Below are 21,873 nucleotides of genomic sequence, written 5' to 3' on the forward strand. Positions count from 1 at the left end.
TAAAGAGCCGTTAGTAGCATCGCGTCGTAGCCTCATTAATCTTGAGTTTGCGGCAAGCGGCGTATACCCCCCGCGCTTTTTCGACCTTCTTGTCCAGAACGGTGAATGGGAAAGCACGTTTTCCCCATCTCCACTCTCCACGTCTCCCCCCCACCATCACGGAGGAGGACGGAGAGAGAGCGAGAGAGAGGAAGAGAGAGGGAGAGAGAGAGAGAGAGGTTGACGAGCTCGCACGAAGATTATCGAGCTTGCACGAAGCGGGGGTGTCGGAAAAGTGGGGTGCGTGGGTGGAGAGGGGGGGCGAGTTTGGAGGGCGCAGGTTGGAAGGAGAATGGTATCCGTGCGCGAAAGCTCATTGGCAGCATCCAGTGTCATCGCGGACCTCGGGACGCACGCTTCGTTCGTTCCTCTCGCGAGGGGAGAAAACGCTTTTTTCTTTCCTTTCCCCCGCGCGTCACATCCCCCTTTCGACATTCGATTCTACCGGCGGGGTAGAATACGACGACGCGTATCCCAAGGCCAATGTTTCCCAAACTCGACCGCCGACGCATCGATAAACCGTTGCATCGAGTACTTGACGATCGTGATCGACGGGGCTACGACCATGCATCTCCTCTTCCGGATGAAACTTTGCTATAGTTAGTTTTTCTTTTTCTCCCCTCCCCCTTCTTTCTTCCTTTCTTTTTTCCTTTCCTTCTCTCTCTTTCTCTCTTTTCCCTTCCTCTCCTCTTCCTTTCTTTCTTCCTCCTCTTTCTCTCTTTTCGAATCCGAGCGAGTGGACGGATGGGCAAGATGAGATAAGATAAGATAAGATAAGATAACGCGCGGCGATGTCGCGCGATCGTCGTTGTTGACGAGACGTTGCTGTGAAGGGGGAAAAAATTGAGATTCATCGATCGAGGGATCGATGGAAGTAGTGCGCGAGAACGACGGGAGAGGAACTCGAGAAAAGAAGGTGTTGCGAAACGGAGGTGTCATCGACGATAATAATAGTAGTAATAGTTCGAAGGAGTGACTGAGGATAAAACGAGAGAAAGAGAGAGAGAGAAAGGAGCATTTTCCATCCTTTTCGATGATAGGAGGAGATAGCGGCACGTGTTCGCGGCGCACTTTGGCCAGGACTTGAATACACACGCCCTGGGAGAATTTGTCGAAAGGCGATGTTGTGAAAAGTGTGCAAACAAACCGTGCGCCACGCTTCGAATATATGTATATATATACACATATATAATATATACATATATACGTGCATACGCACGTACGTATAATATCGTTCGTGAAAGTCGAAAGTCGAAGGATTACCATCGCTGTGACCCTCTGGTAAGCTTCACGTTTACTTCCCTTCCCGCTCCTTTCGAAACGAATTTTCCGAGGCCCGATGCTGCTCTATAATTTCCTGTCGGCCGAAACGACTACGACGGTGCACGGCGACGGTTTAGTCGGCTATAAATTTGCCCGCGGCCCCATACCTTATATTACGAATTCCATTCCCTCCCGACAATACAATGTCCGCTCGAGAACTCGTGTGGCAAAATCGACGTGGTAAACGGCCGATGATCGACTCGAGTGTGTGTTATCGCGGTTGCGGGCAAGAGAGGCAAAAAAACTCATCGTTCTCGGTCGCGCGCATTTTATTCCCTTCTCGAGTCGACGTTGCCAATGCGACGAAGTCGCCGATTCGTCGTTGGACGGAGAGAGAGAAAGAAAGAGAGAGAGAGAGAAGAATTATACGCGAAGAGTCACAATCATCGTGCCACTTGTTCGTCGAATCGCTCGAATATCCCGTGCGCTCCTCCATCCATTGTATACCCGTGAAAATAACGTCGCGTTCTCCGCGGTACAAACACACGAAACGTACCGAGTTCGCGTCACCGTTTTTTACTCTTCGAACTCGTAATAAAACGTTCGCCTCTCGTCTTTCTTCTCCCTTCCTGCCTCACCTCCCTCTCCTCCCCTTCCACTCGCCGATCCTTACATCGCCGCCACCGGGATTAAAACTAATTTCTCCCTTGTTCGTCCCGAACTTAGGAGTCAAAGTCCAAGCTTCCCTTTCCCCCTTTGGAAACTTTGGAAAGCGTCGGGGTATAAAAATATTAATAAAGCAAAGTTTGCCGAATATAATACGCCGTTCGCACTACGTGGCGAGACTATCGCGGAGAGTATGCCGGTACGGGAGTGGAAAATTGCGAGAGGGGGGGAGGGGCGGGAAGAAGTTTAACTTTTAAAAGGGAGAGGTAGGGGAAGGGGGGGGGGAGAGGGAATGGCTTTACTGGTGGCAAACTTGGGGAATGGAGTGCGCTTGATGAACGAAAGTACAAGTAACTGCCTATTCCAAACTTGCGAAATATGCCGCGTTTCCGGCTCGCCTCGTGCAGAGACCTTCCCAACAAGCTCGAAAGAAGAAGCTTGGAGCGTGTACGAATTAAATCCCTCCCCCCTCCTCCGTTATTAATTTACAAGAATCGGCAACGTGCGTGTCGGATTCTCTACCCGTGTTACCCAATTATCTACGTGGGTTTCGGTTTCCCAAAACACACGGTTCCTAACAGCGTTTCGTATAAGGGGGGGAGAGGAGGGAGAGTCGTCGTTCTTTCGTCGATTCTTTCAAACGTTTCTTTCGATTTCCTTTCCCTCGGTTTTCGCGAGGAAATTTTCTCGGGAAATTGAACACACTTTTTATCGGAACGAAGCGAATCGGTTCGAGAGTAGAGAAGCGAAAGACCCTCCTCTCCCCATCCCGCTTCGAATTTTCCAAACGCGATCCAAGATAAACTCGTTAAACTCTCTAAAACCGATACGTTTCTTTTCCCGGGGAAAATTAGGTTTGTCTTAAAAATCGTTGAAAGTGCTGATCTTTCGTCGGACGATTGTCGCTTTTGAAAAACTTCTTTTTTCTTTTTTTCCCCCCGATGGCCGTTTAAACAGCCACGATTCCGAAGGCAAAAGATTCCCGCTCGTCATCGTTCGATTCGAATAAAAGAAAGGGAAAAAAAAAAAAGATCTACGAATCTACCGTTTTCGAAACCGAATTTTCGAAATCGAATTTCGTTCGAGAGAGACGACGCGCTTGCGAAAGGAGGAAGGAGGAGAGAGAGAGGGAAAAAACGGGAAAAAAGGAGAAAGAGAATTTGTACGAAGCGTTTCTACCGAGAAACTTTAAACCGGAATCGTAACACGAATCAAGTGGACAATAAAGTCTCTCTATTTCGTCGAACGTGCATTTTCAGCGGGACGGAGCCCTGCCCGGGTCACGTATTTGGTGTAGGATAGTTGTAGCTCTGGCAACTCTGGAGGGAAGTAACTTCGCGTGTCCTGTGTGTGGAGCACATCGGAAAGACAACTTCCCGTATCCCGTTCGTGGCCAATCCTTTTCTCCCTCTCTCTCTCTCTCCCCTTCGTGAGAAAGGGCGGGGTAAAAAGTACTTGGAAAGTGTCGTGAAGGGCAGTGAACGTGTCCCGTGCAACGAGAACGGGTTCGGAGGGGCCGATAATGCCGATCACGGAAATCGAATTCGAATTCTCGCCCGTGTTTCGTCCGCCGAACAAGTGGCAACAGCGTCGGCCAACCTGCTTCTCGCCTCGTAAATCATAATCCCTTCCCCCGCTGCTCCGGCTATCTTTGAACGATTTACGATCTATTTGCCTCTCCTCCCTCGCCAATATGTTTACGCAGCTTTAAATCTCGATGGAATCGCGTCCCCGTTTTTACCCCTTTGAATAAAACGAGAAATCCTGAAAGGGGAAAAGAGAAGGATTAAGTTCAAGCTTGTCGTTACGTTGTATTATACTCGATATATTGAAAGATATCGCGAAGATGGTGAAATCCCGGTTGGGGATAACAAGGAGGGGAGAAATCAGGTTTCGCTTATTGGCAATTAGCTCGGATTGGGGGGGTGAAGTTAAAGGGGAGGGTGCTGCTCTTGCTCTCGAGCGGGAGTGGACAATCGAGGACAATCCTCGAAAGGATGTCTTCCATTCCGTATTGACGGAACAAATACGAAAATGGTCAGCGTTGAATCGGATAATGATCGGGAAGGAAGTCGGCTAACAAAGACGGATCTCCTTCGACCGAGTCTTGCCAACCAGCCAACCGAATATAATTCGATTCCTCTCTCTCTCTCGTTTTACTTTCCTCTCCTCTTCCTTCTTACCATACGAAACTCGCGATAGATAAATTTCGATCCGTTATCGCTCGTCCCATACGAAAGGGATAATAAATCTTCTTTCGCAAAGAGAGTGTGAAAATTTGAACGGGTTATAATGTAATAATAATATAAACGTGCGTTTGCGATAATGCGTTTTGTCGATAGACGGAACGAAGAGGGGGGGGAAAGTTGGGAACGGAGAGGAAGTGGAAGACGTTGTTGAGCGCGGTGGTTAGGATGGTTCGAGGGTGAAATTGAATCAAGAGACGTTCATCAGTATGCTGTGGATATTGATCGCTGTGACGTGCATCGAGCTATCGACCATTGCCAACGCACAGTCGAGAAAAACTAGCGCTACGTCGTCCATGCGAGAGGATGCGAACAACACCGAGCCGGATCATCCGAGTGAGTATACATACACACACACATATATATACATATACACGTGTATAACTGTGTTCGAAATCATCTTTCGACCGCGTTCCCTTCGATCGAGAAAAATATCCTTTCCATCTCGTTTTCTCGCGCATGGAGAAAACAATATTCGAAAGGGGAAGCTGCTTAAGAACGATCTCTCCTTTTTTTTTTCGTATCACACGCCCGCGATTTCCACGAACGAGGATTAATCTCCTTTGAATACGGATTTCGTTTCGCGAGTTCGAATTTTCTACGGAATTCGTGCAATCCGTTTGTAGAATTTTGGCAAATAACGGTGCATCATAAAGATGGAACGGCGTATCCTTTTATATTAAAATAATATCGATCTTTAGGGAAGGGGAGGGGGGGGGAATTCTTTCTTGGCTAAAAAATTGAGAGATACAGAGAGAGAAAGAGAGAGAGAGAGAGAGAGAGAGAGAGAGAGAGAGAGAGAGAGAGAGAGAGAGAGAGAGGAGGGGTTGAAAATATCGCGGAACACACACACAAACACATTCAACACACACACATTCAAAACACAGTCAACACACACACACACACACACACACACACACAAAACACGTTCAAAAGACACTCAAAACACACTCAACACACACACGTTCAAAACACACTCAAAAACACACTCACACACACAAAACACACACGTTTAAAACACACTCAAAACACTCAACACACACACGTTCAAAAGATACTCAAAACACACTCAACACACACACGTTCAAAACACACTCAACACACACACGTTCAAAACACACAAAACACACACGTTTAAAACACACTCAAAACACACTCAACACACACACGTTCAAAAGATACTCAAAACACACTCAACACACACTCAACACACACACGTTCAAAACACACTCAACACACACACACACACACACTCAACACAGTCACACACATGTTCAAAACACACTCAACACACACACGTTCAAAACACACACACACACACACACACACACACACACACACACACACACACACACACACACACACACACACACACACACACACACACACACACAGAGAGAGAGAGAGAGAGAGAGAGAGAGAGAGAGAGAGAGAGAGAGAGAGAGAGAGAGAGAGAGAGAGAGAGAGAGAGAGAGAGTTGGAGTGCGGGGATTTAACGGATTAATCGTGGAGGGTGCACACTTTATAAGTCCTGGATGAAACCGAACTAATTAGATATGTATACGGTTGGAGCGTCGCCGTGGGACGTATAATTAATACGATGCGCCGGCTAAATGAGAAATTAATTACGATATGGAAATCGGAAGGATCCACCGCGGCGGTCCCCTGGTTTACCCGTAGTCGTCAAGGGAGAGATTCGCCGTCCCCCCCCCCCCCCTCCGACCCTTCTTTGGACGACGATTCGTTTCTTCGTATCGGCTCCATGGAAAGGCGATCCGTCGAACGAGGATCGAGGAGGTCCTTTCTCGAAAATTTTCCATTATTTGAGCGAAAGAGGTTTCCCTCGAAGGCGAAACCTCTGACTCGGACTCGAGTTAAATATTAGAGTTAAGAGTTAAACCGTGTTGTTGAACCGGGGTCAACGAAACTGTATATATAACGCGGTCGAGCTTCTCCTCTCCCTCCTTGCTTTCGAGATCAATTCTCGAGGAGAGAAAATTTCCAAGATTTCGAAAGATAATTCTTCACATCCCCCCTCTCCCCGGAAGAAAATATCGGGTCGGGTTTTTTTAACCACCGTCGACGCTTCGGGTGGAGAAGGAAGAAAGAGAGAGAGAGAGGGGGGGGGAGAAAATTTTTCCGATAATTAAATTGAATATTCTTCTGAAGAGTAGTCAAGATAAAGTTCTCGGTTGTCCGTAATCTCGTTGATTAACGAGGATTCATCAAAGGGGGTGTTGGCCGATTTTATAAAGGAAAGTTTAAGCCAATCGAGGTAGAGAAGTACCTCCGAATATTAACGAAGAAACGTTTCCTTTCCCCCCCTCGAGCCCCGCGACAATTCTCCTTCTGTTTAAACCTGAGAGAAAAAGAAAGGAAGAAATAGTAAATAGAGCGGATTCTTTCTGGTCACCGATCCCCTTTCCCTCCCAACGAGTTTACCGAGGATATTTCCCTTCAACTTTCAACTCGACGAGAGAAGAAGCGAGACACGAACGCGCTAGAGAAGAGATAGAGCGATCGAGGCAAATTCTCAAATCTTCTCTGCAAATTTTCAAACTATCTTATCGAGATATCGTTCGGTAAAAAAACGAGGTTTCGAGGGTTTCCTTTCCTTCCTTCCCTTCTCTCTTCTTGATTCTTCTGAAACGAGTAAAAAAAATAGGGGTAACGCGAGCCGGTTAAAAAAGTCTTCTCGCCTGAGATGGGGGTTGTAGTAAGGGGAAAAAAGGAATCCACGATAAATACACTTTGCCTTTACCCTCCTACTATCCTTTTAAAGGGGGGTGGGAAAGGGGGTGCGCTTGTCGAGAGGGGAGGCGAAATATCGCGTAAAAATTACCATCCCTGGGGGGATGCCGAAATGGAGAGAGTTTAGATAAAAATTTCCTACGTTTGTCACGGTCCTTCCTAATTAAAGCTTCCGAGATTAATGCCCGGTAATTTTCCTCCGCCCCGGGGCAATCGATATTTTTTCCCTCCCCTCCCCGAACGGAGAGAAAACGAAGGAAGCGAAGGAACACGAGCCCTTCTTCCACTCCTTTGAGAACGGAAGAGAGATCTCGTCCTTGAAAGAAACAACAACGGTTTCAATTTATTAATCGCGCGAGAGATGATAATTGAATAATAATATTCATCCCCAAACAGGGGAGGGTGGGAAAAGTAAAGGCGTCCGTGCGATAGTTGGACCGGTGGTTGGAAACGTTGAACACATTTCTATGAAGTTGTTCGCATCGAGCGGAGACCGCATTTCTGGATATAAGCTGCTTTCACGGACCCCTCCCTCCTCCTTCCTCTTCTTGTTGGCAGAGCGGTAACGGAGCACGACCTAACCACCTGGTTGCTCGAAACAACGATCAAGCCGCTCTAACGAGCGAGTATACTCAACTAAGCTCGTTAACCGTTACCGTGGCGTAGGTACGCAAGAAAACGTCGAAGTGAAACGGATGCGTGTGTTTTTAACGCTCACGTATATGCTCCATCTGTCGCCCTCTCTCCAACTAATTCGTTGCTGCATGTTACCGCTTACGTCTGACGTACGCGGTTCCCCTGGAAAAGATAAACCGTGCGAAATTGTGGAAGGGATCCGTGGATATCGGGGGAGAAGGGAGGGGGAAAGAAGCGAAAAAGATTTTACAAGCCGGAAACTATATATATATATATATATGGGAAGTTGTTTAGAGAAAAAGAAGAATCGAGAGGATAGTTGGGCTAAAAAGATAGAAAAATAGAATAAATAACGTCTCGCGTTAATAACGGCCCATTTCGTGGCGTTAAAACTTTTACTCGTAAAGTTTCTTCTTCTTCTTCTTCTCTCGGTAATTTTAAAGCAAAGCGTAACGAGCCGTTATCTCCCGTAAATAATCGAACGAATTAGACAATCTTTTCTAATTCCAACGCGCCTTCCCGAAGCGGAAGGATCGGTTTTACCTCGGGGACGTTTTAATTTCCCTTCTCCTCCTCGCCCTCTCCCCCCCCCCTCCTCCTCCGTTTTAATTACCGCCGCACAAGCCACGAAGCAAAAGCAGGCGAGCCGATAAAGGAGAGCTCGTCCCCCAAGAGCCGATATTTCGATACAGGCACGCTAAGCTCCTCTGCGACACGAACCCCGAAACGAACGTGAAATAATAATTACCTAATTACGTACAACTCACAGGGGTGTATTAAGAGGATTCCGCGTTCTCGCACACAGTGGATGCGATCCCCAATGAAATTTATACGCGGCCCCATTCACGGTGTCGAATCGATGCGATAGGAAGAACTTGCGGATCTCGTCGTTTCGCACGACAATTCTATCTCTCTCTATCTCTCGAACGAAAGAAAGAAATAAAGAAAGAGAGAGAGAAAGAACGAATACACGCGCAAGAAAGAAAAAGATGACGCGAACGTTCGAACGTAATCGTTATATCGCGTCGTAAAACGGTTATAACCGTCTCCTCTCATAAGTAAAAAACCACAACAAACAAGCGCTTAAGCGTTGGAGATGATGGAACACCACACCGCGTTGTTGATCTGGATATTCAACGGAAAATTTGTACGTGGATAATAATTCGACGAGATCAAATCGAAAGAAGGAGGATTTAAAACTTACTCGAACCGTAGACGCGATTTCTACCGCCTCTAACGCGAAAGAAAATATAAATACTGGAAACAACTGGTTTCTGCTATATATCGATTTCGCTCGCGACCGTCCCCACTCCCCACTCCCCTCTCTTCGCCGAGTGGAGCGCGCATCGCCATTATTTTAATAATGTTTCGTTAAAGGGGACAAAGGGAGAGAGAGGATATTAAAACGTACGCATTTTTCCAATTTAACCTTGTAACCTGCCCCTCCCTTCTCTCTCTCTCTATCTCTCGTTAATATCCTTTCTCCCTCCACCTCCACGGGTAATTGCCCGTTTCATTTCGAACGATAACGTTTCAAAAATTGGAACAAAGAGAAGAAGGAAACTTAATCGCGACTTTTTTATTATCCTGCATCCGAACGAAATTTCCCAATATTCGATCCATTAATTCTCACCACCAAACACGACCCGTTTCTCCCCATCTCGAACTGCCGCCTTCGAACACGTACAGGTGGAGAGGGGGGGGGGGATCGCAATGAACACCGCGGATATTGTACCACCACGCGCCTGCGGTCAACGTCACAAAATCCGGTGGTCAATGAAACGCCGTTATTAAATAACGGCTTGTAACCGTAATCACGCGCTAATATCACGCGCCCATTTCCGCGAAATAAATTCGACATATTGTTGAGCGACAACAGTGAACCCGTCAACCATTATCTACACATGTATCCCGCCATTCCTTTTCCGAATTCGTTTAAACCAATCGGAAGGCATCCACCGCGATCTTCTTTCCCCCTCCTTACAATCTCAAATATGGAATGTGTATCGTAAGTGGAGCGCAAGGATCGAAAATGCGAATCGAGGTGGAAGAGAGAGAGAGAGAGAGAGAGTAATGACGTAGCGAGCGATTGATCAAAGGAAGGCAAACTAACTGGTAATTAATCGAGTTGCACTCTCGAGGGGAGGCAAATATTTCGGAGGATTGGTTTTCCGCCATCATAGTTTAACCTCTCTCTCTCTCCTCGTCGAATGTATTCCTCGAATTTTCGAAATCGCGTTATGGAGAAAGGGGAGGGGTTCTCTTATTCGCGTACGTTAACGATATATATATGGAAACTTGTATCTGCTGTATCGATAAAAAAGCTGTTTTACCCATCGAGCCACTTTTGATCAACGCCACGCGGCAACGTCGTAATTTCTCTCGTTAACGTTGGATTATCCTGCGGGGCGAACAGATGGAAACAAGGCGTCCGTCCGGCTTGCTGCACGCCGCCAACTTTCCGTAAACGCGTCACGATGAGAATCCCCTCCCCTTCCTCACGTATTCCCGTTCAAGGGAGGGAGAGAGAGAAGAGGTTTTAGCCTCGCTACGTCTAAAAGTGAGACTCGTTAACGATATACATCGAAGAAAACTTTGTTTTCCTTCCACTCTCAAATTCTATATCGAATAACGGTGTAATTTACATTGAAAACGGTGCATGAATACATAATTTTGTCCACATAATATTATCGTTCAAATATTGGGCAAGGTATATAAATTGTGCCGCTTTAAAATTTCCGAACTTTCGCCGATTTGATCGATCTCAGGTTGATTCATATTATATTATATCCATCGATCGATTTCGATAATCGGTTCGATATATTTCCAGATTTATTCGAACAATTTTTCAAAAGAACTCTTCACGAATTTTTTTCTTTTTTTACATATATAAAATGTATATCGTAAAACGTGTTTTTAATCCTTTCTTCGTTATATAATAAAAATTATAAATAAAGAAAAAATTAAATAATTAAAATAAATTATATAATAAAATTTTTCAAAAATCGGATCGAGTAGAGGCTCGTTCGAAATTCGAAATCCTTTGGTTTTATTTTTTTCTAAAAATTCTGGAAGGCTCTGTCATTCGGTGAAAGAAACAAATGCCCTGATAAGAGGAAATATACGGTCCATAATGACATCTAAATTATGTTCGCAGTTTGGGCAATTTTTAACCGTGCTCAAAGCTATATTTTATATTCCTGTTTTGTTCTGAACACATACATATATATATATAACTGTAATGTGCTTATCAATTATTATCACGTCGGTGATCTTTCTTACTTGCTTGCTAATACATTATATTGAAATGGTAGATAAATAATTTAAAAAAGTTTAAAAAAAAATCATTGCGGAAATGATAACGATAAAACGCAAAATTCTTATCTCTTAAAAAATTTCACCGCAAAATAAATAATTCCCGTGTCTGTTTGAAACTGTTTGAAAATGGGATTCAAGCTTCACTTTCAAAATAAAATTTTTTTTAATAATTCCATTAACCAGCTAATTTCCTTTCCACAAACTCTTTGCGATTTTAAATATATTTGTTACAAATTGCTTCAAAATGAAAAGATAACTTTAGAAATGTAAATATTTCTATTTTCCTTTCCCTTCCGTTTCTTTCTTCCACCTCCTCCTCCTCCTCCTCCTCCTCTTCCCGTGATGATTCAAAAATAATACAACGTCTCTGTGTAACGTTCGTTCGTGATAAAATAAGAATCAATTCTTCTAAACGATTCGAATTTTTCGAGGGGAAGATTTGAACGGTTGTTGAAAAGGCTGTTGAAAAAGATTGTTGGAACAAGACTCTTATAAAACGCTCCCAGCTTGATAACCTTATAAGAGGGGAGAGGGAGGGGTAGGTTGACCGATGAAAATACCCTCGAGGCAAGTTCAAGTTTTAATTAATCAGGAACACGCGGCCTCGTCGGATATTTTTATTATAAAATGGATTCTTCCTCTCTCATTCTCCGCCAATTATCGATTCGAGTTTACTTTCTCTTTTCTTCCCTTTTTCAACGAAAGCTACAATGCTTCCCGCCGTTTGAGCAAAAAAAAATTTTCACGAAAGAATCTCACCCACGAATATTCCCCTTCTTGAATTTTGGAATCAATGATAAAATGATAAAAAAGAAAGAGTGAGCGGTTATATTACAGCTGGCGAGTGAGAATTTACAGAATCGCGTTACAGAAACGCCTTGGGGCCATTATCGACGCCACGAATAACTTTGGAACGGGGCAACTTCTTAATGGCTCGTTCGAAACACGCATCCTCCTTTCCTTTGAACGCCTCCCCTCTCCCTCCTCCCTTCCCCCTCCTCCGAAACGAGCTTGATCGATAATCGATCTCAATTACGATCAAACGGTATGACGCTAGGAGAAATCGAATTGAAGCGACTCGCTATATATATATATATATATATATATATATATGTATGTATATATGTATCTTGATTAACGACGTCGATGTCGAGTCCAATAATCCGTGGTCAATTAGCGCGATAACCGATTTCCAACTTTCCTTCGTACTAGCCAGGAACGCAGGGACATCGCTGGAGAATTGCAAAATTTCGCCATTTCGTTCGGTGCACGATCCTAGAAACGTCTCTTCCGCGCTCCCGACGGTTAAAATCGTCTAATCGGTGCTAGCATGCGCGACGAACGGATGCGATAAGGTGGATTCGAAGCACCAACTCTGCCACGATTCACCGGATATCTTGCTTCGATTAGAACCAACACCTCCTCTCTGTCTTCGTAAGGAAGATAGAAATTGGAAAAATTGATTCGAATCCTTCTTCGAGATACGTAAAATGTTTATAGGTTTGCAAACAGATTTGTTATCATTGTTGAAAAGAACGCAGGCTTCTTGGGGAAATTTATATCGAATTTAATGTTTAACTTGGTTTTAATTCGATCAACTGTTAATCCCTTTATGCTACTGCATAATGACAAAATAACAAATATTATCGTTATATAATTATTATATTGCAATGTAGAAATATTAAATTTTAATTAAACGCGTTCGTGGAAAAGTTATAAATACATATTGCCTGGTGAATGTTGTGCCTGCGCGCAATGTTTACACTGTTGTCCTCTACGGCGAGAAAGGTTAATTCTTTCTATTTGGCTTGCTGCGAATTGACGTTCGAACGACACACAATTCCTTTTAATGTTCCCACACAGATGTAGAAACTAGAGGTAATAAGATCCATCTTTCACGAAAATGTTCGTCCAACTATTCTCTAACTCGTCTCGCGTTAATGTGCCTTATACACGTTGAGTTTGTGCACGATGTTTATATACATTTAAGCGTGTATCGGGTGTCGCTGGACGCTGTTTCGATTCTGCTTTGTCCGTTCCCCTTTGTTTGATCGCAATGAGTTTAAAGCGGTAGAAAGACACAATCTATACACAGTTTATACCTACTTTTCTATTATTAAATGCATTTATGTCTTCACTTTTGATCGAGTTATCCTATTCCCTATGTAACACACGTTTCGTATTTTTACAATTTTTTTTTACAAAACATCTGTCTATTCGCACAACATACATCGTTACAATCCGGAAACATTTCCTCTATCACTTCTCTATCTCTCCCAATTTTTGGATGAAAAATAATTTCCGATCGAGGGACGTTTTGCGAGAAACACACGATGCAACATCGATCCAATTACCGATTAATCGTAATCGAACCAGGAATGAATAATTATTGTTTCGTTGTCATCGCCGTGTTCAATCGAAATAAACGCGGCCAACGATTCGCGTGAACGCGTCGAAAAAGAAAGCGTTCGAAAACGATTGTTGTTATTGCCCCTCGTACACGAAATTTTCATTCGGTGTAATCGGAGTTGGGCGGCTGGGTAACGCGCGGCTACGTAACGGGCGTGCAATAACCCTTATCAACGAGCCGTGCCATTGTAACCGTATGAATTATTATAACGGTATTCCGATAACCCAACGTTTCCAACGTTCCAAACAACCGTTATTATTCCGATAATTATTTACCGTGACAAACAAGAGATGGGGTGATAAAAATTTGCTTGTTAAAAAATTTAAGGGTGTGAAACATTGGATTAGAATAGATACGTGGATGCAGTGATGGATGTCGGCCGCGAGTGCCGCCGCTGCTAGTGGAACAGGGCCGTGACAGGTCAGACGCTGTAAATCGCGGTAAGAGGTTTTCTCGAGGGGAGGGAGGGGGAAGTCACGGTACGAGAATTCCACTCCGATATGATTTTAAAAACCAGCAAGGCGTCTCTCCCTCTTGAGAAAGAACAAAAAAAACGGGAGGGGGAGGAGTGATAGTGGAAAGCGAGCCGGAGGACACGGAAGAAGCAAGACGGATGAAAGAGCGCTTTCGATTTCAAACTGAATAATGCACCCCGAGATCTTTGCCGTTTTCTTTTACGGATACAATTTCTTTCACCGGTTGTTCGGGAAAAGTCTACGTCAATTATATCGATTCCTTTTCCGTTTGTTCTTTATAACCAATCTCGGAAATGTTCTTTTCCTCTCTCTCTCTTTCTCTTTGATCAAAAGAAAGAAAATAAAAAAGTGGAACGAACCGACGGAGAATGGAAGAAGGAAGAAGAAAAACAGAGCGGAGAGAAACAGAGACGACGGAGCAAAAGCAAAGACAAACTCGTCGATTTTCTTTGCGGATTGAAGAATCCGAAACGAGATTCGAGATTCGACCGACGATTTCCATTAAACGTTATCGCCGCTCGTTTCTCTCTCTCTCTCTCTCTCAGACGCTGGATCTCGAATCGAGCGTCCTGTCGTAGGAGAGGTAAAGGTTGCGGCGGCCGTGAAACGATGTAAGGTGGAGGGAGTCGATAAACTCTTGTAATTTCATAGGATGGGGGAAACCGCGAGACCGTAAGTGGCCCCTCCTCCTTCCATTCTTTATCCCCGTAAATCGGCCGGTTAGTAAACACGGTGAGCTGGGCGGGAGCGTGGGCAAGCACGTCTGGCAGCCGGCCAACATCTCGTTTGTCGATGGATTTGACGGGAAACATTTCTCATCCACCTCTGTCGTACAAGCGTGTATATATATCTTTCCCTATTTTCCTATTTTCTTTTTCATCCACGGACAAATCAAGATTGAACACGGATGGATTTATCGATCCGGCTCGCAATTACTTCATCCTTCGACGGAACACACGGCCCGTTCATAAATCAAGCGCGATTAATATGGGAGAAAAAGGGCAAAATCGAGGGGAGAGGGGATGTTCCTTTGACCGTGAACAATGTTATAAAATTAAGGTTTGGGTGAGTATATATATATATATACGCGCGAAGCGTATATTTACGTGGGATCGTGTCTCGTAAACTCGTGTGTAAACACGGCGGTGTTGTGTGTACGCTTTTGCACTTTGCGCGGATTTCGATCGAAATCAACGTTTCCCCCAGCGCGACGCGTTACGTTCAAATTGAAGTCGCGTAACGTGGTTAAAAGGTCAGCACGTGATACGGCCGAGCGTGTGTAACGATTGTTTGCGAATTACTCGATCGTTCTCTTCTCTTTGCATCTGTTGCATCCTCGCGACGGGTTATCATTATTGTCCGTAATAAATATCCTTCTCTGTGCGTTTTCCAAGGAAGAGACGCTTTCAAAATTACGCTTCTGGACGATTCGAATTTCGTACGTGCATACACACTCGTACGTGTCGCGTGTACAAATGTAAATCCTCCCCGGCTCAAGTTTCCTCAAGGTTAATCTTTCGAGGCTTGCCTCGGAACGAAGCTAACCTAACCTAATAAGGAGAGGTAAAAGTCGGTGTGGAGCCTGTTGCTCGCTCGGCTTCATATTGCTTTAATTATCGGGACGTTCCATTGAAACGTGACGCAAATACCTTGACTTGGTGAACTGCCCTAAAGTTTAATACTCGACCTTCCCTTTTAATACAATCTTCTTTAAGGAAATATATTCGTTTCGAGAATGAAAAAAAAAAAAAAAAAGAAGTTATTTTCGAAGCGATTTTTCTTTATTTATCGAACGTTACTGATTTTAAAATGTCGTTTCTCTCTCTCATTCTGCATCGTATTCGTTTCGAGAATATTTCTTGCCTTTCCGTTTAACCGCAATTCCAACAAGCTTTTTCCGTTTACCTTTCGAAACAGGTTTTTGAACGCTCGTAAATGGGGAAACGTGTTTCAACGCGCTAAGCAAAATTCATATAAGCGCGATTCATAGGTAACGGTCGAAAAAATACGAAAAGAATCGCGGTAAGCAAGTTTTCACCGGAATCGATTTCCCGTGAACAAATTACCACCATGTATTTCTCCCCCACGAAAATTATATAACGGAGGCAGATTTTTCCCTCTCGAGGATGCCTCGATGCCAAACTTCCTTCCTTCCTTCCTTCCTTCCTTCCTCTTTTCGACTTCATCAAAAGCGAAAAATCCATCCATTTATAACTTTTCCTATCGTATCGATGTTTTAATTTCCTCCTCCTTTCGCCAATGTTGATTCACTCTTCCGTTCCTCCAATCTCTCGAGTCACGTCCAATTACTCTCCCATCGTCGCTAGCCAACCCTTTCTCCAGAAAGTCGAACTCTCTCTCTCGTCAGAAGACCCGTTGAATTCGAACGGGTATCGGTGGCCGTCCCGAGGCATATATATATATATAGATGGCGTTGCGCTCTCGGCCGATACAACAGGGCCCGCCCCCCACCACCCATCCATCCGTTAGATTTCCAGCCATCTTTCAAAACTTTCGCCCCCACTCCTCCCACTCTCCCCACCCGCTCCATTTTTCCTTTCCCGCGGAATAAAGGCTGCCAGCGTAATGTATGCGAGCCAGCTGCGCCGAAACCTTTACGACCCGTTTTTCGCAGGCGCCCCCCCCTTCACCCGCCATTCCATCTCGGCGACCGGACATAAAGAGGCAGGAAAGATATTCTGCTTGGCCTATTCTTTTTGCCAGCCCTCCTCGGCGGGAGGAAGGTATCCCCCCCGTTATAAATACGGAATTTCTCTTTCTTTTTACCTCCTCCAAAGGTAAGAGAACGATTCTTCGTTTATATATATATAGCTTTATCCTTTGCCAGCCGGAATTATTTCCAGACGAAAAGGAAGTCGTGTCGTTGCTCGGCCAACAACTTTTCCCAACCAAAGAGTTGAAAGAAAATTTCGAAACTTGGACAGAGAGAGAGAGAGAGAGAGACTATATCCATTTTCGAATTTGATTTCGTGATTATTAAATACGGATGATGTATCTTTTTCGCTTTACACGAAATACAGGCGGTGTAATAAATGTACCGTTTACGTGCACGGTGCAATGATGGATGAAACGCGCGACGATAGCCGTTCACGTCGTCGTCGATTACTAGAAAGGGGTCGTATTTGCAAGGTTCACAGTTGCTCGGCGAATGACGGTACGCGCAAACGTGAAGTTATCGCCACGCGGTGTATTTGGACTAGTGTAGTGGCAGCACTGCTTTTGAGACTCGCGAGAGAAGCATCTACGTATCTACGTACACATTTCGAGAGAGCGAAATACTCGGGAAAGAGTGTTCGTCGTAAAGTAAATCTCGATAATAACGCGAAAAATAATCCTCGAGAATAAATTTCACTATTACTCCGTTTCTCGAGAGAATGCAAATAAACGATTCGAAGTCTTTAATAGCACAACATGAATAATCGAATTTCTTACCTCTTTCCGTAACGAAAAAGTAAAAATATGTCGAAAACGTTCCTTTCCATCTTGCATCTTTCCTATCACGCACACGAAAAACACAAATCGCACGGAATCGAACGAATCTTTCTTGCGGACGAACCACGACGCCAACTGTCAATGCGTACGATACTAACAGGACGGTTCAGAGTGAAGTTGGCTGGGTAAAAAGCGACACTCGCGTGAAGAAGCGAAACTACTTAGCCCACGTATAGACAAGATGGAGACGAAATTAGTCGAGTCGAAGCGACAAAGCAAGAAGCAAAAAGGGTGCGACAAAAATTTTGTCGTATACGGGACAGATTGGAGTGGTGAAAGGATGGGTGAATGGGGAGGCGGGTTGGCTTGGAAAATTCTGGTCCGAGTTTAGCGTCGCGGTAATTATACTCATCAACAGAAGTGTCACAAGCAGACTCGGTTTATTATATGACCGCTTCACGGTGCCGCGCAACGTCATTGTTTTCCAAAGAATTTAAATTAAATTCCCCTGTGTGGGGGAGGGGGGGGGGTGTCGCGGGGAAAAGTCTCCGCGCGTGCAATACAATGCGAGCCTAATAGTTTTCGATCTACATTATAATTAGATCTCGTTATACCGGCCTGTAATGAAGCGCGCGATGAGTGGGCAAATTAATCCAAACCCCTTTATTATACCCATTTTGAATCGATCAATCCTTTCGACACGCGCCATCGAAACGTGATATACGTTAAGGATATACACGGGCAATCGTGAAATGAACGAGCATCTCGTTGTAAAATACACGTTAAAACAGTGATTATTCGAGCTAATTGGGAAACAAATCTGTTTTGCGACGAGGGAGAATCGAAAAACCTTAACTCGTAAAAATCAATCGTAAATTTTCAAAAAAAAGAGATATATATATTTGATCAATATTCGATCGATTCTTTGAAAGTTTCGAAAATTTGACAAATTTGACGAACGAAAACGGGCCAATTTATCCAATTTTTCAAATGTAAATTTCGACCGTGTATAAATTGAGGGGGGGGAGAGTTAATGCGGGCGATACTTCTTCTACAATTCTAGCGGGCAAAACGAATTTCCGCGTTACCCGCGCAACAGTCTGAGGAAGCACGTACTTGCATAAAGTCGTTGTAACGCGGACGTAAATGCAATACGTGTTTCCGCGCCAAAATGCACAGAGACTCGAAACGTCGTCCTCGGCGACGACCGAGCACGACATCGACTTAAACGAATTTCACCGACAAACTCCGCGACGATGTTGTCATTTTCCCCGGGAAAACTCATTTTACGGGGACGCCGGAGAATACTCTCCCGGAATCCGTATCATCTTGAAAGATTCCAACGAATGCCTCTCGTTTCTCTTTCATTCCGCATTTCCTCATTCAATAACATCATGCAAATAAATAAATATATATATATCCTCCTCTCCACGAATTTCGATCGAACAAATAACACAAGCTCGACTGTTTTCTTATTCGCGTTAATTTCAAGACAACGCGTTTTATCGCGAATCGCTTGCGTCAATAAATAAATAAATAACAGAGGGACGAGATAACGAGGTATTTCTCGCGGAACGAGATTTACCGACTCGTATCGTAAATATTTGCGAGTCATCGACATTAATTCGACGACGACGACGACGAGTCGTTAAGCGATCGATGCTCGGCTAATTACCGAGAATTGTTCTCAGAACGAGAACAAATTCGAGGACCTCTCTCTCGAAAACTTTGAAAAAGAAAGAAAGAATACAGAAGGATTATTCGTACGAACGTTGACGCGAGGGCCAAGTTGCCCGATAAAAAACCGCATTATTGGCGAAAGTGGTGGTGGCCGGTAGAGGCGGGGGGAGAAGGAGGGGAACGCCGAGTGTCGTGAGCCATGCTCGAGTGCCCACTTCGCGTCCGTTCGCAACCGCGGATTATTATTATTACCATCACGCGTCCTTTTCCAGACCTTCTGTCTCCGTGTCCTACGTGTCCTCTGTGTGTTTACATCTATTATTATTATTATACGACTCGGCGCGCAGAAGTGGGCACGAATGCCCACTTTTTTGAAGAAAATATTCGACGAGAGAATATTTAGAATTATATATATTTTGTTTCGTAGAGAAACAGAGTTACAATTCTTCGTTCGATTATTAATATTTTCGAAGAAAGAAAGAATCCTCTCGATTCGTGAAGCGGATGTCTCACGTATATATATCGCAGATTTGAAAAATAATTTATATCACCGGGCAATTTTTCACCGTCGGCTTAACGCGAGAAGAGGGGGGGGGATATAACGAGTGGACGCGCGTGCTAAACTCCGGGCTGAGCGTTAAAGTATATTTCGTGTCGCCGCCGAGAATATAATATAAGATTGAATACGTGAAAATCGATGAATTATTTCCGCCCTATTAACGGCCTATATACTCCACGGCGATAGATCTTTGGCCAATTTCTCCTCTCTTTCTGGGGGCTGGAATATCCATAACCCCCAGGCTCTCGTCGTAATTCTTAATTTCGAAGGTGCTTCAAACCCCCCGCCCCTCGATAAAAGGTTTTTAAACGAGACGCCAGCCAATACGTTCATTTCATTTCCCGAAAAAGAAAGAAAGAAAGAAAAAAAACAGCGAAATTCATTTACCGGAGTTTAACTGGACAAAATTGCTGGAAACTTCACTCGCGGTTCGTTCATTTTGCGCTCCAACTTTTTTTCGAATTTTCCTCCTCTTCTCTTTTCCTCCCCTACCTTTTTTCTTTAATTCGACTCCATCCTCTTTCCTTTCCCTTTTTTTTCGAAATAATCATAATCCCCCGCCATAATTCTTCCGCTCGATAGCGGGGAAAAAAAAAAAAGAAGAATTTTTCAACAACCCCCCTCCAACTGTGTGTTACAGTACCCATGGAGTCGATACAGGGAGTGGCAGGACAGAGGGCAACTTTGCCCTGCAATATACAACCCCGTGAACCGAACGATGCCGTCTCCATGGTGCTCTGGTTCAAAGAGGACAGCGGCGAACCTCTCTACAGGTAAGCCATCATCGTTATTTACGATGGATATTATTCAAAATCCTCCCTGCCCTCCTCTCCTCTATATCCACCGACACGATATTCCTCGCCTCCTCTATCCTATAATTTCTTCCTCGTAAAAATAGTGAGAGAGAGAGAGAAAAAATATATATATACATATATTCGAAATCACATACGTGGTCGATATTCGGATTATCTACTTTCTCCCGACTAGTTCCGTACGAAATGTTATTCTCTTTACGGGGATACGTTAAAGGAGAAGAAGACGCGGGGATTTTCCGCAATTTTCACGACCGTGTGCAGATTCACGTGGGATTCGCGAATAGTTGGCCACGCGCAATGCCAACACGGAGGGCGAGGGGGGGAGAGAGGCGGTGAAATGGGATTTCGTTAAGCCGCGAATCGCCTTTGCGTTTCTATCCTTGCGCGAGCCCGGGTTCGAGTCGACAACCGATTTCATCCTCGTAAAATATCGCCGCCTTTATGGAGACAGGCCCCGTGAAAAGAGGATCAACCAAGGCCAATGCTCGAGAAGTACTGGAATATAGCTTTATTTTTTTTCTTCTTTTTTTTTTTTTTTTTTTGGGAACGCGTGCCAACGTTTCACCACGATTGCACATTTCTTCAACACGCTCTCCATTTAAAATCTTTCTCTTTTCTCTCCCTTTTCGAAATCGTTTCTCCGCGGGAATCAAAATTTTGTGAATCGATTACGAAAATTATTAAGTAAATTTTAACGTGAATAATTTCGAGTTAAGGATAATCGTTGAATAATCGTTATTGGAATCTCGGAGGAAAGCGTGAATTTTTGAAAAAACGGCAACACTACACTACAGTAATACCCCCGCTTCCATGACTTGGCATTATCGCGTCTCGTAAAAAAAGTCTTATTTCGTTCCAAGAGAAATACATAAAAAGCCGGAGAGGAGAACTCTGCTTTTTATTCTCTCCGTTGAACCATTCTGTCGGTACTTGCTACTCACACTGCTACTCGTGCGCGCGATAAAAACTTTCGAAATGTCCTGCTCCTCCTTCCCCTCCTCCTCCTCTTCCCCCTCCCTCCCTCCCTCCCCCTCCCCCGCCTCGTCCTCGCTGAGCCGCCACTGATATTCGACACGCAGCGGAGGGCAGAATTCGATATTAATATTTAATCTTTGTCGCAGCACGGGTGTACGGGGAATAGAAAAGTTGGATAAAAAAAAAAAAAAAAAAAAAAAAAATAAGCGAAGCGGAATAAATTATTTCATTTAGGAAACGAGAAGCGATGCGCACACCGTTTGTGCTCGGAGTATTCCGAAAGTGGAGAAGTAAGAGGTTAAGAGAGAGAGAGAGAGAGAGAGAATAGAAAAAAAGGACCAACCAATCAAAAAGTCGAGAACTCTTTTGTGGACTTGTGTTTCTGACCTCTTTTCATAGTTGGAAAGTTTGGTTAGCTAGCTAGCTATCTTCGAAACACGTATAGCTAGAAAGGAAATTCGTACGAATTCGCTTGGTTTAAGAAAGTATGCGACGTTGTTTATACAAAGTGCTTCGAAAAAATGAATAATTCAAAATTGAAGAAGAAGAAGAAGAAGAGGAAAAAAGTCGAGCAATCGAAAAGTCG

General features: G+C 44.2%; 1 protein-coding gene across 8 annotated transcripts in view; it reads left to right on the forward strand.

Moving 5' to 3' along the window:
* The first annotated feature begins 349 nt into the window (after positions 1–349).
* The window catches only part of LOC408857 (hemicentin-1), a 103,548-nt gene continuing 82,024 nt past the window's right edge, over positions 350–21,873 (forward strand). For 2 of the 8 annotated variants that reach the window (XR_001702959.2, XM_006567621.3), the window contains exons 1-3: positions 351–1,320; positions 4,311–4,550; positions 20,138–20,270. Coding sequence is in view for 7 of the 8 variants with exons in the window: in XM_006567621.3 (XP_006567684.2) it covers positions 4,424–4,550; positions 20,138–20,270 (260 nt within the window). In the remaining variant the exon portion in view is untranslated. Of the gene's footprint in view, positions 1,321–4,170; positions 4,551–20,137; positions 20,271–21,873 lie in introns of all 8 variants that reach the window. The other 6 variants (XM_392388.7, XM_026440714.1, XM_006567624.3 and 3 more) reach the window with 5 other exon arrangements.

Source organism: Apis mellifera, linkage group LG5, assembly GCF_003254395.2.
Source record: "Apis mellifera strain DH4 linkage group LG5, Amel_HAv3.1, whole genome shotgun sequence".
Classification (NCBI taxonomy): domain Eukaryota; kingdom Metazoa; phylum Arthropoda; class Insecta; order Hymenoptera; family Apidae; genus Apis; species Apis mellifera.